Source organism: Nicotiana attenuata, chromosome 1 (genome assembly GCF_001879085.1).
Source record: "Nicotiana attenuata strain UT chromosome 1, NIATTr2, whole genome shotgun sequence".
In the NCBI taxonomy this organism is placed as follows: Eukaryota; Viridiplantae; Streptophyta; class Magnoliopsida; order Solanales; family Solanaceae; genus Nicotiana; species Nicotiana attenuata.
The window spans coordinates 79964415-79980344 of NC_031989.1; the positions used below are offsets into that span (position 1 = coordinate 79964415).

Consider the following 15930-nt stretch of genomic DNA (forward strand, 5'->3'; position numbering starts at 1 on the left):
CCACAGGCATTTTAAGGAGGCATATAAAGTATTGTGTTGAGGGTATTTATCCGCAAATTCGTCTTTAAGATTTTTCAACAATTTGTGTTATTTTAAAATTATTAGACGTATTTATGCTTCATGTTGTACTTTGTTATTAATTTATTATGCATGCCAATTTAGTTTTACTATTGATTTGTTATTTTACATTTTCGTCAAACACTTTAATAATTAGATTTCTATATTATATATACCACATATATTTATATAGCCATGCATAAGAGCAATTTATATATATACATACAAATACGGTTTACAAGAAATTGCCCTAAATAAAAAAAATTAAAAAAAAAGCCCGGAAATAAAAAAAGCCCGTTAGGCCCGCTAAGCCCACGAGCCCGGCCCATTTAGCCCAGGACCATATGGGCTTAGGCCCGTCACGGGCTGGTCCTACCCGTTGAGCCCACGAAGCCCGGGACCGCGAAGCCCGGGACCGCCAGAGCCCGGGACCGCTAAGCCCGGGCCCGTTTAGCCCATTTAGGCCCGGGCCCGGGCCCACATACAGCCTTAACTCTGATTAGCTATGAAGATAATTACACTCGGAACCCTTTACACATCGACCATTCGTATTATATGGACAGGGCTTATTCCTTCTGAAGAAACCTCCAGAGGAACCGCCAGGCCCTCTACTGCCAAAAGATGACTGCCTATTCCAGCGTCCACCATTGTAACCTGAGTTACCGCCACGAGAACCCTCGTCCTTCTGACGTGAGAAGTTACCCCCATGACGCCGATGTTCATTATTTCTCGTGCCCGGACTTCCAGTAGATGGACGCCAACCTTGATTTGCATTTGCATATCCTGGTGGTTGTGATGGTCCTTGGACAAGAGTTCCAGGATTTCCTATTCCAGTAACCCATCCGTTACTAGGCGTAGGCCCGGGAACAGTTGATCCCATATTCTCCGTTGGAGCAACCCAACCTTGATGTGCATTACCGGGCGCCAATCCCTGGACCATAGGATTACCCAATGGTGCAACCCATCCTTGGTTCAAATTCCCAAGAAATGGCATGGTAGGCACAACCATACCAGGATTTGCATTTCCCGCAGGCATTGCTTGAACAGTGGCTCCCCAGTTCATATTCATGGCCGCCGGTACCTGTCCAATCCAGGTCATGTTTGCATTTCCTGGCATCATGCCCCAGCCAGGATTTGGATTTTCAGGTCTGAATGCTGATGCAGAACTGATACTCTCCGGCTGCGCCACCCCCCAGGGTGCAGTAGGCACAGATGGAGGTTGCTCATTGGGTTGGCCACCTTGAGTTTGAGCTCCCCAATAATGAGGTTGAGGCACAACTGAGGCACCTGCGCTTGTGAAACTTACGGCAGAATTTTGAACAGAAGATGTAACCCAATTACCATATCCCTGGGGAATCCCAAGTGCAGCAACAGAACCATTTGATTCTCCATACAATGAAGCAGCAGCAGAAGTATGAGCACCCACATTAGGGTTCTGAATATTAAGAGACTGAATGGACTTTACAGTTGCATTTTGTAAGCCAGGTTGGCTATTCATAACTGCTGCATGTTGTTCATTACTAGTAATCGACTGAGTATGTTGCATTGGATTTGTTGGGCCTGCTGGGATACCCTCTCCAGAGTTGAGCACAGGACCAAAACCATTATCAGAACTCACATTATTTTCTGATTCCCTTACTTCAATAGAAGAAGAAATTCCACCTCTAGTGGAAACAGAAAGACTAGGAGAATTCTCAGAACCACGACTATGATTCAAATGAGGTCTCTCTCCATCTCGATTTTGCACGACAGCTCTTGAATGTATACTGTCTACTGCTGGTGAAGCTTTTTCAAGCCTTCCTTCTAATGCATCAGTCAAAAGAATAGATTCGCCTTCCTTCTCTGTAATACTCCATATTTTCAGATCAGCAGGGAAGTATCCTGTATTGCTCCATTTACGTAACCTAACCATAGAAAATGGCCCCTGTGCTTTTCCAGAAGGATCCTTGTAATGCCACATCTTTTCTGTTTCATTGATCTTAACAGCAGTTTCTGCAGCCTTAACTGGGAGTGTAGCTGGAGAGGGTATAGATGCAATACCTGAAGAACTCGACACAGCATCGCTATTCCATCCAATTGTTTCAGAATTGGTAGCAGAAACGAGCTTCTCCAGATTCTGCGATTCTGTCTCCCAATCTTTTCCTTGACTCCATGCATTCTCATTTACAATGTCACCAACATGTGCAGCATCTTTGCTTTTGCTAAAAATGTTTTTACTGGACAAGGTTCTGTCTAATTCCCAATTTTTAGACTGAAGTTTCCCTGCACTCCCCCAAGAATCTTTTGGAGAAAAGTTGCTTCCAGGGGAAACTGGCCTGTTTCCTCTCCTGCTGAAACTGGAATCTCGTGACCCTGTATAAACATCTGCGCGTAGCAGCAGTAGCAAAATTTTAAACCAATACTCCATAATATGAAATAGATAGAGAAGAAGAAACGGAAATCATAAACCTCGTCTACTCTCATTTTCCCCATCATCATCCTCTGACTCATAGCTCGGATCCATTTTTGGATCTGCATGTATTTCTGGGACTTCGTCAAGTCTACGACGACGTTCATCAGGAGTCTTTAAAGCTGCAGTTTCTCCACACATTCTCTAAGCGTAATCATAGTTAAGGCATATAGCACCAGGTAGAACTTAAGAAGATATCAATTAATTCAGCTGAACTTGCATGAATAACATCCCCATCATAATCATTATTACATGCAAATGGTGATTTCAAAAAAGAGAACAAGTTGGGAGGGTAGGTGAGCTTCTAGGGGTTTCATCTTCAGTTGTCTAGGATGGTCCCTCGACACTTTATCTGGGAAGAAGAAAACAATGTGCAAAGTCTAAAACTCTAGGTCAAACCGAGCAGAGATAAACGGAATGAGTAGCAGTAAACACCTAACAACAACAAACCCAGTGTAATCCCACAAGTGGGGTCTAGGGAGGGTAATGTTTACGCAGACCTTACCCATACCTTGTGAAGGTAGAGAGGTTGTTTCCGATAGACCCTCGGCTCTAGCAGTAAACACCCATCCAATGCAAATAATAATTAAAAGGGTAAAAAAGAACGGCCTGAATTAATGCAAGGTTTCTGGAACCACGTGATTCAGTGTCTGAATCATAATGCAGAGTTTGTCATAACAAGACAAAGGAAATAGGGTCAACTGGCCACATTAGTGCACTTTGGACCTAACAATCCTGCCCTGCAAGAAAGGGAATCAAAAACGAAACAGCAGTCGTACAGGAAGCATCCATATTTGTTAAGTTATGTCAAATTGAAGAGCATAATTATCTATTCATTTGATAAATAGGAGAACATAATAGACTTTACATAAGTGAACACTTAAAGAGAGAGAGAGAGAAAATATTGATGATAATGGATATTCCATTTTACGCCCTTTCTCGCTAGCTCGATCACGAAGATGACTAAGCCGAAGGATTTCCGATTCCAGCCACTGCAATTCAGCACAAATAATCAGGCATGATATATTAGAATAATTTTGAAAACCATATAGATAATGACGGCTCTGAGAAATAAGAGACAGGAGAGAGAATTGAGAGAAACAACAACAACAACAACCCAGTAAAATCTCATGAGTGGGGTCTGGGGAGGGTAGTGTGTACGCAGACCTTACCCATACCCCGAAGGGGTAGAGAGGCTGTTTCCCAAAGAATTGAGAGAAAACGTGATATAAATGTCTTACACTTATATAGGCCCATTACTCTATGTACATATTAGCAATCAATATATTGCTGCCGAACAATCTAAATTTAGCTAACAGTAGCAATCTATGGAACAGAACTGCTAACTAGAATGATTACGTTCACACATAGAGGAGAGGGAATAGCTATCCTAAAAAAGAGTCTTCATCTCCCCATGCAATTTAACTAGACTTGTACATACCCCCAAAAAAAAAAAAATAAATAAATAAAGGAGAAACACCTCATACCCAGAAGATCAACAAGAGAAATTCTAAGAAGACTGGTCACTCTTGTGTTGCTAAATTTCCTAATCATTGTTAGAGCCTAGAGAACTTAACTCCATATGTTTAAATGGCACCATTGAACATCAGGAGAGTGTAATAACAACAGCTATATGCCGATGAGGCTTAACAAGAAGAAACCTCTCCAAAACCTCATGACGTTAATGTTTCAAACACTAAACTTCAAAGAAGCTATTATAAATTCCCTTTTTAACTCATAATATCGTTTTTACAAAGTCCTTGTTTCACTACATAAGCATCTTCAACACTCAATCAGCAAAGTGCTGACTGCCAACACTATTAGGTCCTTTGGCATAATTACGGTTACAGAAACTCTGTTTCGTGTAAATTGATCAGGCACCGGAAGTCAAAACAAAGAGCATACTTGAGGACTACTGCAAAACTTTCCTTCAAGGTGACTCACAAAGATATATATGCATTTGCAGAGGGAGGGAGGGATAGAGAGAGATGGCAAGCCCACGAGAAAAAGAGAGAGAAAGCCATCGTTCAAGGTATGATAAAAGCTATAGAAAAAAACGCGAGAAGTGAAAATGTCCACTATCATGTGCCAAAGGGGACTGCTTATAACTCTGCAATAACTTACCTTCAGGCTTCAGCCCATTTAGTTACAATATAACCCATTTATGATACTGGTACCACCTTAAATCTAAAAATAAATGCATACTGGGAAAAGTAATAAAAAGAAAGCAGGTCAGCTTACATCATCAACTCTAGCAGCCTGTATTTCCACGGCTTTGTCAAGAACATCACCCTGTAAATGTGACGATTTATCAGCAATACGAGAATAAGGACAAAGTTATAGTAACCATATATTGTCACAATCAATTCCAGTCTTACCACCGTTAGTCTATTGATCAGTCCACACCTTATACTCTGGCGTAAACGCCTGCATTCTTCCTGACAATTGAAAGTGGATGCATGTGAACAGCTAGATCAGAAGACATCAATTTAGCCTTTTCATCAAGCGAGATAAGTGAACATATTAATGATGTTTCAGATGAGCATTATTGATGATGCAATGGCACTCATTGTAGGATAAAATCCCATCGGGTAACATGAGCACGCCAAATATGGACTATATAAACCCTTGGATCTGATACTCATACTCAAAAGCCAACCAACACCTAAATGCAGTTGGCAAAAGCTTGCTGGCTGCAATAAAATCCCATGCACTTTTCTTGTCTTTTCCGTTACCACAAGAATTGTTTCAGTAAATTCTATTTAATTAAGTAGCTCATGAATTGCAATTCAATCACCTCAGTAAAATCTTGATTTGAGACAGTATCAATTGATACAACCTCTGTCTTGTTCAGATTTAAGATATCCAAAACAATATCAGTTGTCCTCTTGCCAAGTTTGTAGGGTTCAGCAGCTTTGCTTGTACCTGGAACAAGAAGACTCTTGTTTATGATAGGAAGAGGTTCAAGTACAATTTCAGACACATAGTGACAACAGAGAAAACAAAATGTCCAAACTAGCAATATCAGAAGAACTATAAATAATTACCAACGACTTGCACCAGCCTATAGAGGTCTTGCTTCTGTGCACTACCAGAAATTCGTATTCTTACAAACGTCCCAAAAACTTTTTCATGAAAATTGTCAATCTCTTCAAGTAGGTCTCTCTATCAACTTCCGTCGTAAGTAAATTAAGCTGATGTTGTGCGCATTAATAGCTGCACAGTCTCCACAATTTGATTGAGGTCCCCTTCTTTCGCCTTTCTTACGTTTACGTTTCCTATCTTTGACTCCACTACTAAGAGTGTCAGCATTTCTATCAGTTTCAAAGTGATTGACATCCGTATCAACTATACTGCCTTGAACATCATCTATCTGAGATTCCTCTTTCACAAGAAAATGAGACTCGAGCAGTTTTAACATTTCAAAATGCCCAACCCGCAGTTTTCCAAATAGTCTTTCAAGTCTTGAATCACATATAATTTGACTTTTCCGACGAGGATCACGAAGTTTTTTTGTTTTGATGTATTCAAGCAACAGAGCTTGCACGTCAAATTGAGAAATAACAGAAGCGTCACCATTGTTCATGTGCTTAACAAATTCAAGCCGCTCTTTTGATACCCATTCAGTGGTGCCAGCTGTAGAGAAGCCTTCACTTCCACTAACAGCAGCTGCACTGGTTGAATCCTCTTCAATTCTGAGTGATTTTGATCGTCTTTTTAAGCTTCTTCTTTTAGTTTTACTGGCTTCCAAAGTTTCAATAGAATCATCTGAACCTGAAGCTCCATCATCATTGTCGTCATACTGAGGATCAGCCAAATCATGTTTATTAGCAGATTCATCAGAGCCCTTCCAAGGACTTTTCGCATTGGCAATTTCTTCTGAAGATAAAGATAACCTCATTTTTAGATCAACAAGGTAATCCTTAAACAGATACTCCCAGGAATTCTTGTCATCAAAATCTACTGGTGCCTGGGCTAGCAAACAGCAAAATTTTTAACATAGCCCGGAAAGTATAGAAATAGTAAAAATAAATTGTACAAAAGGATTTCATCTGTTTAGTAGAGTTTGCATTTTACTTTTAGCTATTTAGAGCAGCTCAATGTAGATGGTGAATATATTATAACCATATATCCCGGGAAGAGAGCTAGGTACAGGAGTACATACATCCTTGTCTCCCAGCCCATTGCTTTCTATTAGCTTGACAGTTCTCATGCAGGTCTCACAAAAGCCTTTGTTTCCCTTAACACACAGGATAACAGCATTTTTTATACACCCCTTGCATAACGAAAATGGACATGTATAGCACATGTAGTAAGCCTTTTTCTCACAATTGCTACATTGATGCCAACCTGAACCGAAAATAAACAATGAGCAAGATAAAGCAATAGAAAAGCAAGTAAATCCAGCATTATCAAAAGCTACAGTAAATCAAGAATATAAAAGCAGTAAAATCCACAAAAATACAAATGGGGAACTATTGAAATTAGGAAGTATTGATATTAAGATGGTTTCACATGATAAAAGCTTTTCAGTTCTGGGTTCTGGCAGCGTGTTTAATCCCTACACCCAAAAGCTTGAGAGTTGAGACTTCAATAAAGTCAAGAAAAATGAAAAACCATGAAGCAGAAGGAAGAAGAAAGTAATGCATCTAGAGCGGCATTTAATATTCCCAAAACTTATCATCTTTCTAATCAAGAACTCAAATTAAATCATTGATTGACTACTGTAAGCAAAAATAAACTGCTCCAATAACAGTAATACATCGATACCTCTAGTTTAGTTAATTTAAGAGAACTCTAGCTCAGCTTAATATTATTGAAATAATCTCCCTATAAGAGATAGGATATTAAGTAGCACCCAAGGGGCTCTAACAAATTAGGTTTATCCATACACTTTATATCAGTTAAGATGTCCCACATTGGTTGAAGGATTAGGTTGTTGTTTCCTTCTATGGACCTACGCAATCCCCACCTCATGAGATAGCTTTTGAGATTGAGTTAGGTCCAAGGTCGATTTTCTTCAAATGGTATCACTTATCAGAGTTACACTCGTTCCTATTCTTGGTTTACCCAATGTTCGGTGCTCATGTTATATCGTCCTCACTCTGATCCAGTCCTGGCTATTCGGAAGGTTGTTAGAATGCCCCACATTGGTTTTGACTAATGGGTTATTGTCTCTCATATGCTTATGGGCAATCATCATCTCTTTAGCTAACTTTTAAGGTTGAGTTAGACCCAAGGTACATTTCTTAACAATACCATATAAAAAATCTGAAAAACCATTTCTCAAATGACTATACCCACCTACTTTTGTTTCTTTCCCAGCCAGTTCCTCTCCTCCCAGCTGGTCTTCTTTCTTCTCTCTCCCCCTCTAATATTAGTCAACACCAAAAGTCCACCTATCCTTGCCATTCCAAATCTGCTCTAGCAGTTTCTACCTTTGGGATCTATAAAATCCATCCATTGACGCGGACCATAAACCGGTGCGACTCAGTCAACTGATTAATCAGTTCAAGTGGTCCACTTCTCCCTCTATGGCACTAGCACAAAGATCCTGCACTCTTGAACTTGTGCCCTTTAAACTGATTATAGCTAGATTGTATCATATTTACTGCTATCCTTTTGGTACTCAAGTCTTTGTGCTCGATATATTAAACTGTATTTGTTATCCTTTTTTCTTTCCTTATTTTTTGAATAAGTAAAGAAGATATTTAATTCCCAAAACGTGACAAGCTAATGCTATACAAGTACAAAATCACCGAATTACAGAAACCTACACGTTACCTAGTACAGACAAGTATAGCACTTTTCCCACAAGAAAACAAAATACATTCCACACACTAAACTGGTACTTCACCCCTTTACTGCATAACCCATGCTGGCGGATGTGTGTATATGTCTTTCTTTCAAATCCTTGTAACCAAAATCCTTCCCTTACCCTCATCTTCCTCCTAATTCTCCTGTGTGAATCCTTTTTTTTCCGTCCACCTTGTTTACCTGCCTCCCTTCTTTTGTTTGCATTCTGTTCATGCCTCTCTCATTTTCTTCATCCTTACCAAGTTTTTCCATGCTTCTTGCTAGTTTCCACCCTCTCATTTTTTCCAATTTCGGCCACAGAATCCCTCATACACAACTTATCACAATCTGTGGTCATCGTACAAGAGCCTTTGCGCAGTGGTAACCATCAGTATAAGCATAATGTGGCTTCCCATTAATGCCAATGGTGCAGCCCTTCAATCCTAATGACATTACCTGCTTCATTAATGATCTGTCAGTTCCTACTTCTAGGTGGGAATAGTGTTTGTCAAAACAAAAGTGTAAGTGTGTCAAGAGTCAGCTAAGGCTTTAAGCTCAAAGCGGAACTAGAGAGGAATAGATGGAAAAAAGAACATATATATATATATATATATATATATATATATATATATATATATATATATATATAGATATGTGTGTATGCGCGCGCGTGCGCGCCCAAACTATAAGCATAAACAATAGTTTGTATGGATAAAAAAATTAACCAGATTGCAATTAAGTGAATATGAAGTAAAATTTCAAGTCAATCAATTTCAACCATTTTAAATCTTGGAGAAAAAATTAAACAAACTGCAGTTAAGTGAAATATGAAGTAAAAATCATGTTAATCAAGTTCAACCATTTTAAAACTAAATTCATACGCAGACATATGATTTTTTTCATGATGGTGATGTCCGAACTAGCTCATTAGATACCTTCTACCTCCCGCCAGCACAGGTGTTGGGTAACTCTGCCAACTCAAATTTAGGCAGATGGGAAGAAATTACCTAGTGTTTTTTGCCTCCGTTGGAATTTGAACAGGAGACCTCATGGTTCTCCAAATTAGCGAGTAGTTTTCATATACTAGAATTTTAATTTCAAAATCCTACAATCCTATCCACTGATGTTCCTTAATTATAGTTATACTGTTTCACCAACTATATTTATTACTCGGTGTTATCTTCTTCGAGAAAGAGCCATGTGAATCGAGGCAAATGGATTGAAACATATTTAGTTCCTGCTTCCTATTTCAAAAGGGGTTGAAGATCAACACAGGGAATTGTGTCCCTCTCCACTTCCCTTTCTCTATCACTTTGTATCAGAATAACATAATTACCCCTACCCTTACGGACCCCACCCCTTTTTGTTTTGGTGGGGGGGGGAGGGGTTGTTAGTAGAGAAATCTCCGAGGGCAATTAGCACTCCTTTTCTACTTTACCTTCTTTTATTTTTCGTTAAATTTTCAAGTAATTATTTGTAAAGAAGATATTAAAGCAAAATAGTATCAAACAATACTTTGGTTAAACTTATCAAAAATAACATGACTTTGGTTTACTACAGACATCAATACAATATGACTACCCTTACTCCCCCCCCCCTCCCCCCCTCAGAGGCGGACCTACAGCAGTCCTTGAGGGGTCACATGAACCCGTTAACTTTGGCAAAAACTCTTTATATACATAGTTGTATATACGTTGGACCCCTTAAATATTTTTCTTGGCCCCCATATTAACAAAATTACGCCTGGAGCAGTGATACGCTTCCAAGCATAAGCCTTGCTCCTTGTCGCACGACACGGGTTTGAAACCTGTCTGCTTCAATTTTTTTAATGGTGCCCCCCTTATTCTTAAATCCTGGTTCCGCCTCTGCCCCCTCCCCACCTTTATTTTGCTTTTTTCTTTGGGATAACTGAAAATCCCCCCTACCCCCCCCCCCCCCCCCCAGAAACACACACACACCCTTTCTACTTTACCTTCTCTAATTATTGGTACTAAATCTTCAATTTGTTATTTGTAAAGAAGAAATTGAAGCAAACTGCTATTAAATGATGACTTTGATTTACTAGAGAATTGACATATTGTTCTAGCTCGGCATAAATGAAATCCTTTTCCTCATGATCCCACAAATATGTAGTAGTTGTTTCAGATGATGAATTTCACTACTCTACAGCTTTAAGTCTAAGGAGACTCTTGAAGGAATTCAAAAGGTGGAAGATATCAATGTGTATTCCAACTTTAAAAAGTTGGAAAGAAAAAGAACCAACATGAGTAAATCGGTGATACATAAATTTTATCCACTAAATGAAGTCTTATGAGGAAAAAGACGTACATATATGCACTTACCACAATTCCATCGACCTTTGGCACGGAAAAATTCTTCATCCCGGTTAACGCAAGAGGGATGATATGCTTTAGGACAACCCCTAGAAATTAAAGACCACATAAAAAAGCAACACATGAGAAAATCCACAAAACAGAGAATGCAAAGCAAAATTATGAATCCCTTTGGTCCAACTTATATTACACTATTGCTGAAAAAGAAAGACGCAAAACGTTATGGCATTTTTAAGATTGCAAATTTCAAAGGTCTTCCTTTCTTTGCTAAACTCCATGCCGAACCAAACTATGTCACATAACTTGAAACACAGAAAGTACTACTTAAAATGGATAAAATTTCATATGTAATCAAACTCACCTATGGTCACATAGCACCAAATCCCCGCCGTCAAAGCAAACGAAGCAAACGTCCTCTTCTGTAATCTTCCTACTTGAAGCTCTAGCTGCAGCCTTTGAATTTCCAGGACTCTTAGACTCCCTCCTCTTCCTCTTTCCTCCCAAGGATTCCCCTGACTCGACTGTATCAGTTTCAGTCTCCACTTCAGTATCCACATTAGTAGTCTCTTCCTCAACACCTATTGCTTCATCTTCCTTGTCTACAAGGGCACCCTGTGAATCATCTAACGTCGAAACATGTTCCACTTCTTCATGTTTTGTTACATCCATTTCCACAGCTTTAGCTTCAATTGTTGATACATCTGTCTCTACAACCATCTCATCATTCTCCTCAACTTTATTCAAAATCAATTTCTCAGCATCATTATCAATAGTAGAAGTCTCCCCCTCAACATCCACTCCTTCAAACCTACATTGTACTTCTTCTTGCTTCTTTAAATTTGCCCCATCTAGTGCCCCCTCTATTGTAGCTTCCACAGTTGAAAAAACTCCCTGTCTCACTGCTTCACCATTCTCTTCATTTCTGGTTGCAACTCTTGCCACAGCATCAGCGCCAACGCTCTGAGAATTGTCTACTTCGTGCTTCAACTCAGTATCAGCATCAGTTTTATTCTCCACCTCAGCACCCATTGCTTCATGAAGAACCTGTGAATCATCTTTTGCCACCTCAGCAATTGAAACATCTCCCTCTGTCACTGCTCCACCATTTTCTACATTTTGCAGGCGCAAAAATTGCCACATCATCAGCACAACTACGCTCACAACTCCCTACTTCGTGCTTCATCACCTCCATCAACTCTTCTTTCTTTAACTATCAACTGAAACATTTTCCTCTGCCACGGCTTCATCATTGCCCTCAGTTTTACTCAAAACTACAGACTCTGCCCCGGCGGTAACATTTTCTTCTTCCGCCTCCACCTTCGATTCCACAAACGACATAACCACCTCCGTCACCACCGAACCCAACACAACAGCTTTTTCATCATTTTCGTCTGTAACCGCACTGTTAACGGCATTGAAATCCGTAACGGTATCGCATTTTTTCAATGATTTCTTATCAATTAGGGGTTGTTCGTTAACGTTATCCTCCAGCAAGGGTTTATTTACGTTCTTTTGATCGTCGTCCGCCATGGAAACTGAACTTCTATAAAACCCTGACCCTAGATTTTTGCGTAAGACAGAAGATGCTGATGCTACATAGAGGAAAATGGTAATCGTCTATGAAGAGTGATTCGATTGTATTTTATTGGAACTTGAAAGCTTATATAAGAATCGGTTTTCTGCACGTGCCTAAATAATTTCTTATCGTACTACATCAGGTGCATACTAAGAAAATGAGCTGATTTAGCTAGGTTTGGATATAGATTTAGTTAATATATGAAAAAAGAACTTTTGAAATTGTGTCAAAAAATAGTTGTTAAAATTACATTTGGACATACATTTTATTCGGAAAAAAATGATGAATTATGAGTGGAAGAAAAAAAATTCATCCAAATACTATACTAAACTAGTTTTTGGGAACTTGAAAAATAACTTTAATATTTTTTATAAAAAAAACTGATCAAATTCTATGAATAAAAATGTTTTTAAATTTTTTTGGAAAAAAAAAGTCAAAATCTATGTCATTTCAGATGCGGTTTAAACTATAACCAGATTTTAATAACTAGTCTTATGATACGCGCTTTGCGCGTGTACCCATGTCAATGAGTATAGAACTTTTTAAACAGACGTATAAATATTATTAAATATTATATTTGTATGAAAGAATAAAAATATAAATATAAATTTCTAAAAATAATAAATCTTGATCTTTTCACCTCAATGCCCCAGACGTACGCCTGGTATGCACCCAACGCCTTGTGCATAAGCTCGTCCAAAAGCTCTTTTGCAATCGTTTGTAATTAGATTTGTATGTAGATCATCAAAAATTCATTAACAATCCTTTGAGCAGTCAAAAACTTTCTTTATTAATCGCATTTCAAGATTTGAGAATATAATATCGCGTCACAAAAGTGAATTTGATAAAACCTTTCATCCAAAGTTCTTATTTTTGTCGGTTCTTGATTATTTATATCTTTATTCAAATTTTATTATTTATGTTATTTCATTTGACAATAAATTATTTTATTTGTGGCTTATGAAAGTAATTATTTATTAGTTAGTATTAGTGAGTAAAAATTTATGAATATTCATTAATGTTTTTTAGTAATGAATTAGCGTATTAAATTGTTTGTCAAATTATTAGTAGCTTATTAGAAGCACACGATGATAAAATATAATATGTAAATTGTGAATTATTCCTCTAAGAGGAAATGTTGTTTTCTAATTGATTTAATTCTTAACTTGTTTGCCGCTCAAAACATGTCAATAAAGGAGACATTAGTCCTTAATTTACTTTTTTTATTCATTTACTTCTCACCCAAATTTATATAATGGATTAAAGTTATAGATAGTCAAAATATGAAATAAACTTTAATGTAAAGTATCTTTTTAAGAAAATAATTTTATAAATTTGATATATAACAAAAAGTTTAAATATTTAATTTGGAAGAAAATTGTACATTGATGGAATCTTAACATGCTTAATCAAATTTATAAATACACGTTCCTAGTTTGTAGGTTTAAAAAAGTAGGAACAAATTACTATAAATGAATTGTTCGATCTATACAAGGTCAAATTTAATTGACTTAATGTCCTAAATTTTAGACTTATATGTAACTTAAATAAGGAAAACTTTAATAAGTAAAATTTTACTTGATTTAAAACTTCTAAATGTTAGGAGATAATTTAAATGACAATCTTGTCCAATATAAAATCAAATTTTAAGGGTAAAAAAGGCGAACGACATTTCGCTAAGGGTCTTCGTACTTTTAATATAGTACTAGTTTCTATATACGTGCTTTGCACGTATATCTTCAATAAATTACTTATGAACAAACAATAAATTAAATTTGTAAAAAAAATTATACATAAGAAAGAATCATATTAAAGCAATTGACGTGGAAAAATTGCAAAATCTTTGGAATGTTGAAATGTGCTATTATGAATTCAAAATGGTTAGATATAGTCTAAACCTGCAAAAGTAATCTATTTAGTTAAGTTAGTTCGATACAATTGTATCTATAATGTGAAACTATGCAATATGATAGTATTTTATTTAATGTTTTTGACAACCTTGTACACGATATTTTTGGTGTATGTTCTATTCGTCTAATTTTTAATGTCTAGAAATCTTTGCGACAAATACAGTCCAATATTAAAATATTTTAAGAAAATAGAGTGCAACAAATACAATCCAATATTAGATTTTTTGAGAAAATATATTACGACAAGCAATATACGAAATAATTAAGTTACTAATCCAGGTCTACATATAGAATGATTGTAAAAGAATAAGAGTCTGTTTAAGTTAATTGATTAAAATTAAAAAAAGATGATCAGCATCAAACATGTTAAAATTAATTTTATAATAAGTTCTTGCAATTCTCTATAGTCTAATATTTCCCTCTCTCACGTTTTTTTTTTTCTTTTCACAAAATTAAAATTTACTCCCAATTATTCTAGGTGAATCATGTATATTTTAGTGCCCCTTAAACCTCACTTACTTGAATAAAATCAACCGTTGGAGTATATATATAAATATAAATATTTATTTTTATTTTTTACTTTAGCTTATATTGATGATACATTTTTTTGTATTTTATGTCAACTAATTGTGCTCTGAAACATCTTTTCATTCTAGTTTTAAAAATTAAAATAAAAACAAACGTATATTTAAACAAACCCAAAGATAATTAGATAAGTAGATAAGTAGATAAGTAGATACATGGAGCACTTATGGTCCTAAGAGTTAAATTATGCATATTTTTGTAACATAATAGGAATACCTCTAAAAAAAACAATAAAGTTAAATCGCAAAAATATTTAACTAAAAGGAAAAATCTTAAGTTTACCGATTAGATGATTACATAAATAACAACTTGTAATTCCATTTGACACAAAAATTTGGTCCAATATCATGTTATAATCCCTCAATTTTCTCTATCTTTGATAAATCTTACAAGAGTTTGATGTCCTAAAAGATATAATAATTATATCTATTAAAACAAATTATATAAAAATAAAAATAATTGTTGTAAATAAAGCATGGCTTCCAGGGAAACATGCCACCAAATTTTAAAACAAAAAACTTAACGAAAAAAGATATAACAAAAATTGAGAAACATTACCAATTTGATTCCTTATAGCATATCACTTTTCTTACGTGATAAATACTATCTTCTCCGAAATGGATTCTTATTTTATTTATTGCTCTATTTCTTCATGATTAAATCTCCACCCTATTACAATTGTTAATCGTAATGGACAGTATTTCCAATTGTATCCTTTTCTTATGATTTTTTGTGAAAATTAATATAAATAATTAAGGATATAAAAGTCGATCAATATTTCAAGGATATTTTGGTCTACCAACATTTAGCATGAAACATTCGTGCTTTTATAATAATATAGATAGATAGATAGATAGATAGATAGATAGATAGATAGATATAGATATAGATATAGACTAGTTGAGGTTTAGTTATATTTTTCGACCGTAGACCCTTCCTATTAAGGGGTCGTTTGGTATGAGGTATAAGAAGGCATAATGCTGGTATAAAAATATAATAACGCCTTAATACTTAGAAAACCTGGTATAAGTTATCTTAGGATTAAAATTAACACCGAGATAACTAATACCTTGTAGAGGGTGGGGTAATTAGTGCCGGGATAACTTATACCTTCTTCTTAGAAATTATGCGATTGTCATTTTTAATACAACATACCAAACAGTTGATAAATAACAATACCAGGATAACTAATCTGAGCATAACTAATCCCAGCATAATTAACTT

At 36.3% G+C, this 15930-nt stretch overlaps 1 protein-coding gene across 1 annotated transcript; it reads right to left on the bottom strand.

The window, feature by feature from the left end:
• Positions 465-11775, bottom strand: LOC109237680 (zinc finger CCCH domain-containing protein 19-like). The gene is given in 12 exon segments (XM_019404012.1): positions 465-2421; positions 2506-2628; positions 2631-2656; positions 3428-3498; positions 4748-4798; positions 4885-4944; positions 5304-5431; positions 5554-5668; positions 5670-6476; positions 6672-6934; positions 10645-10724; positions 10997-11775. Coding segments are annotated over 12 exon segments (4368 nt in total). The 3' UTR covers positions 465-556.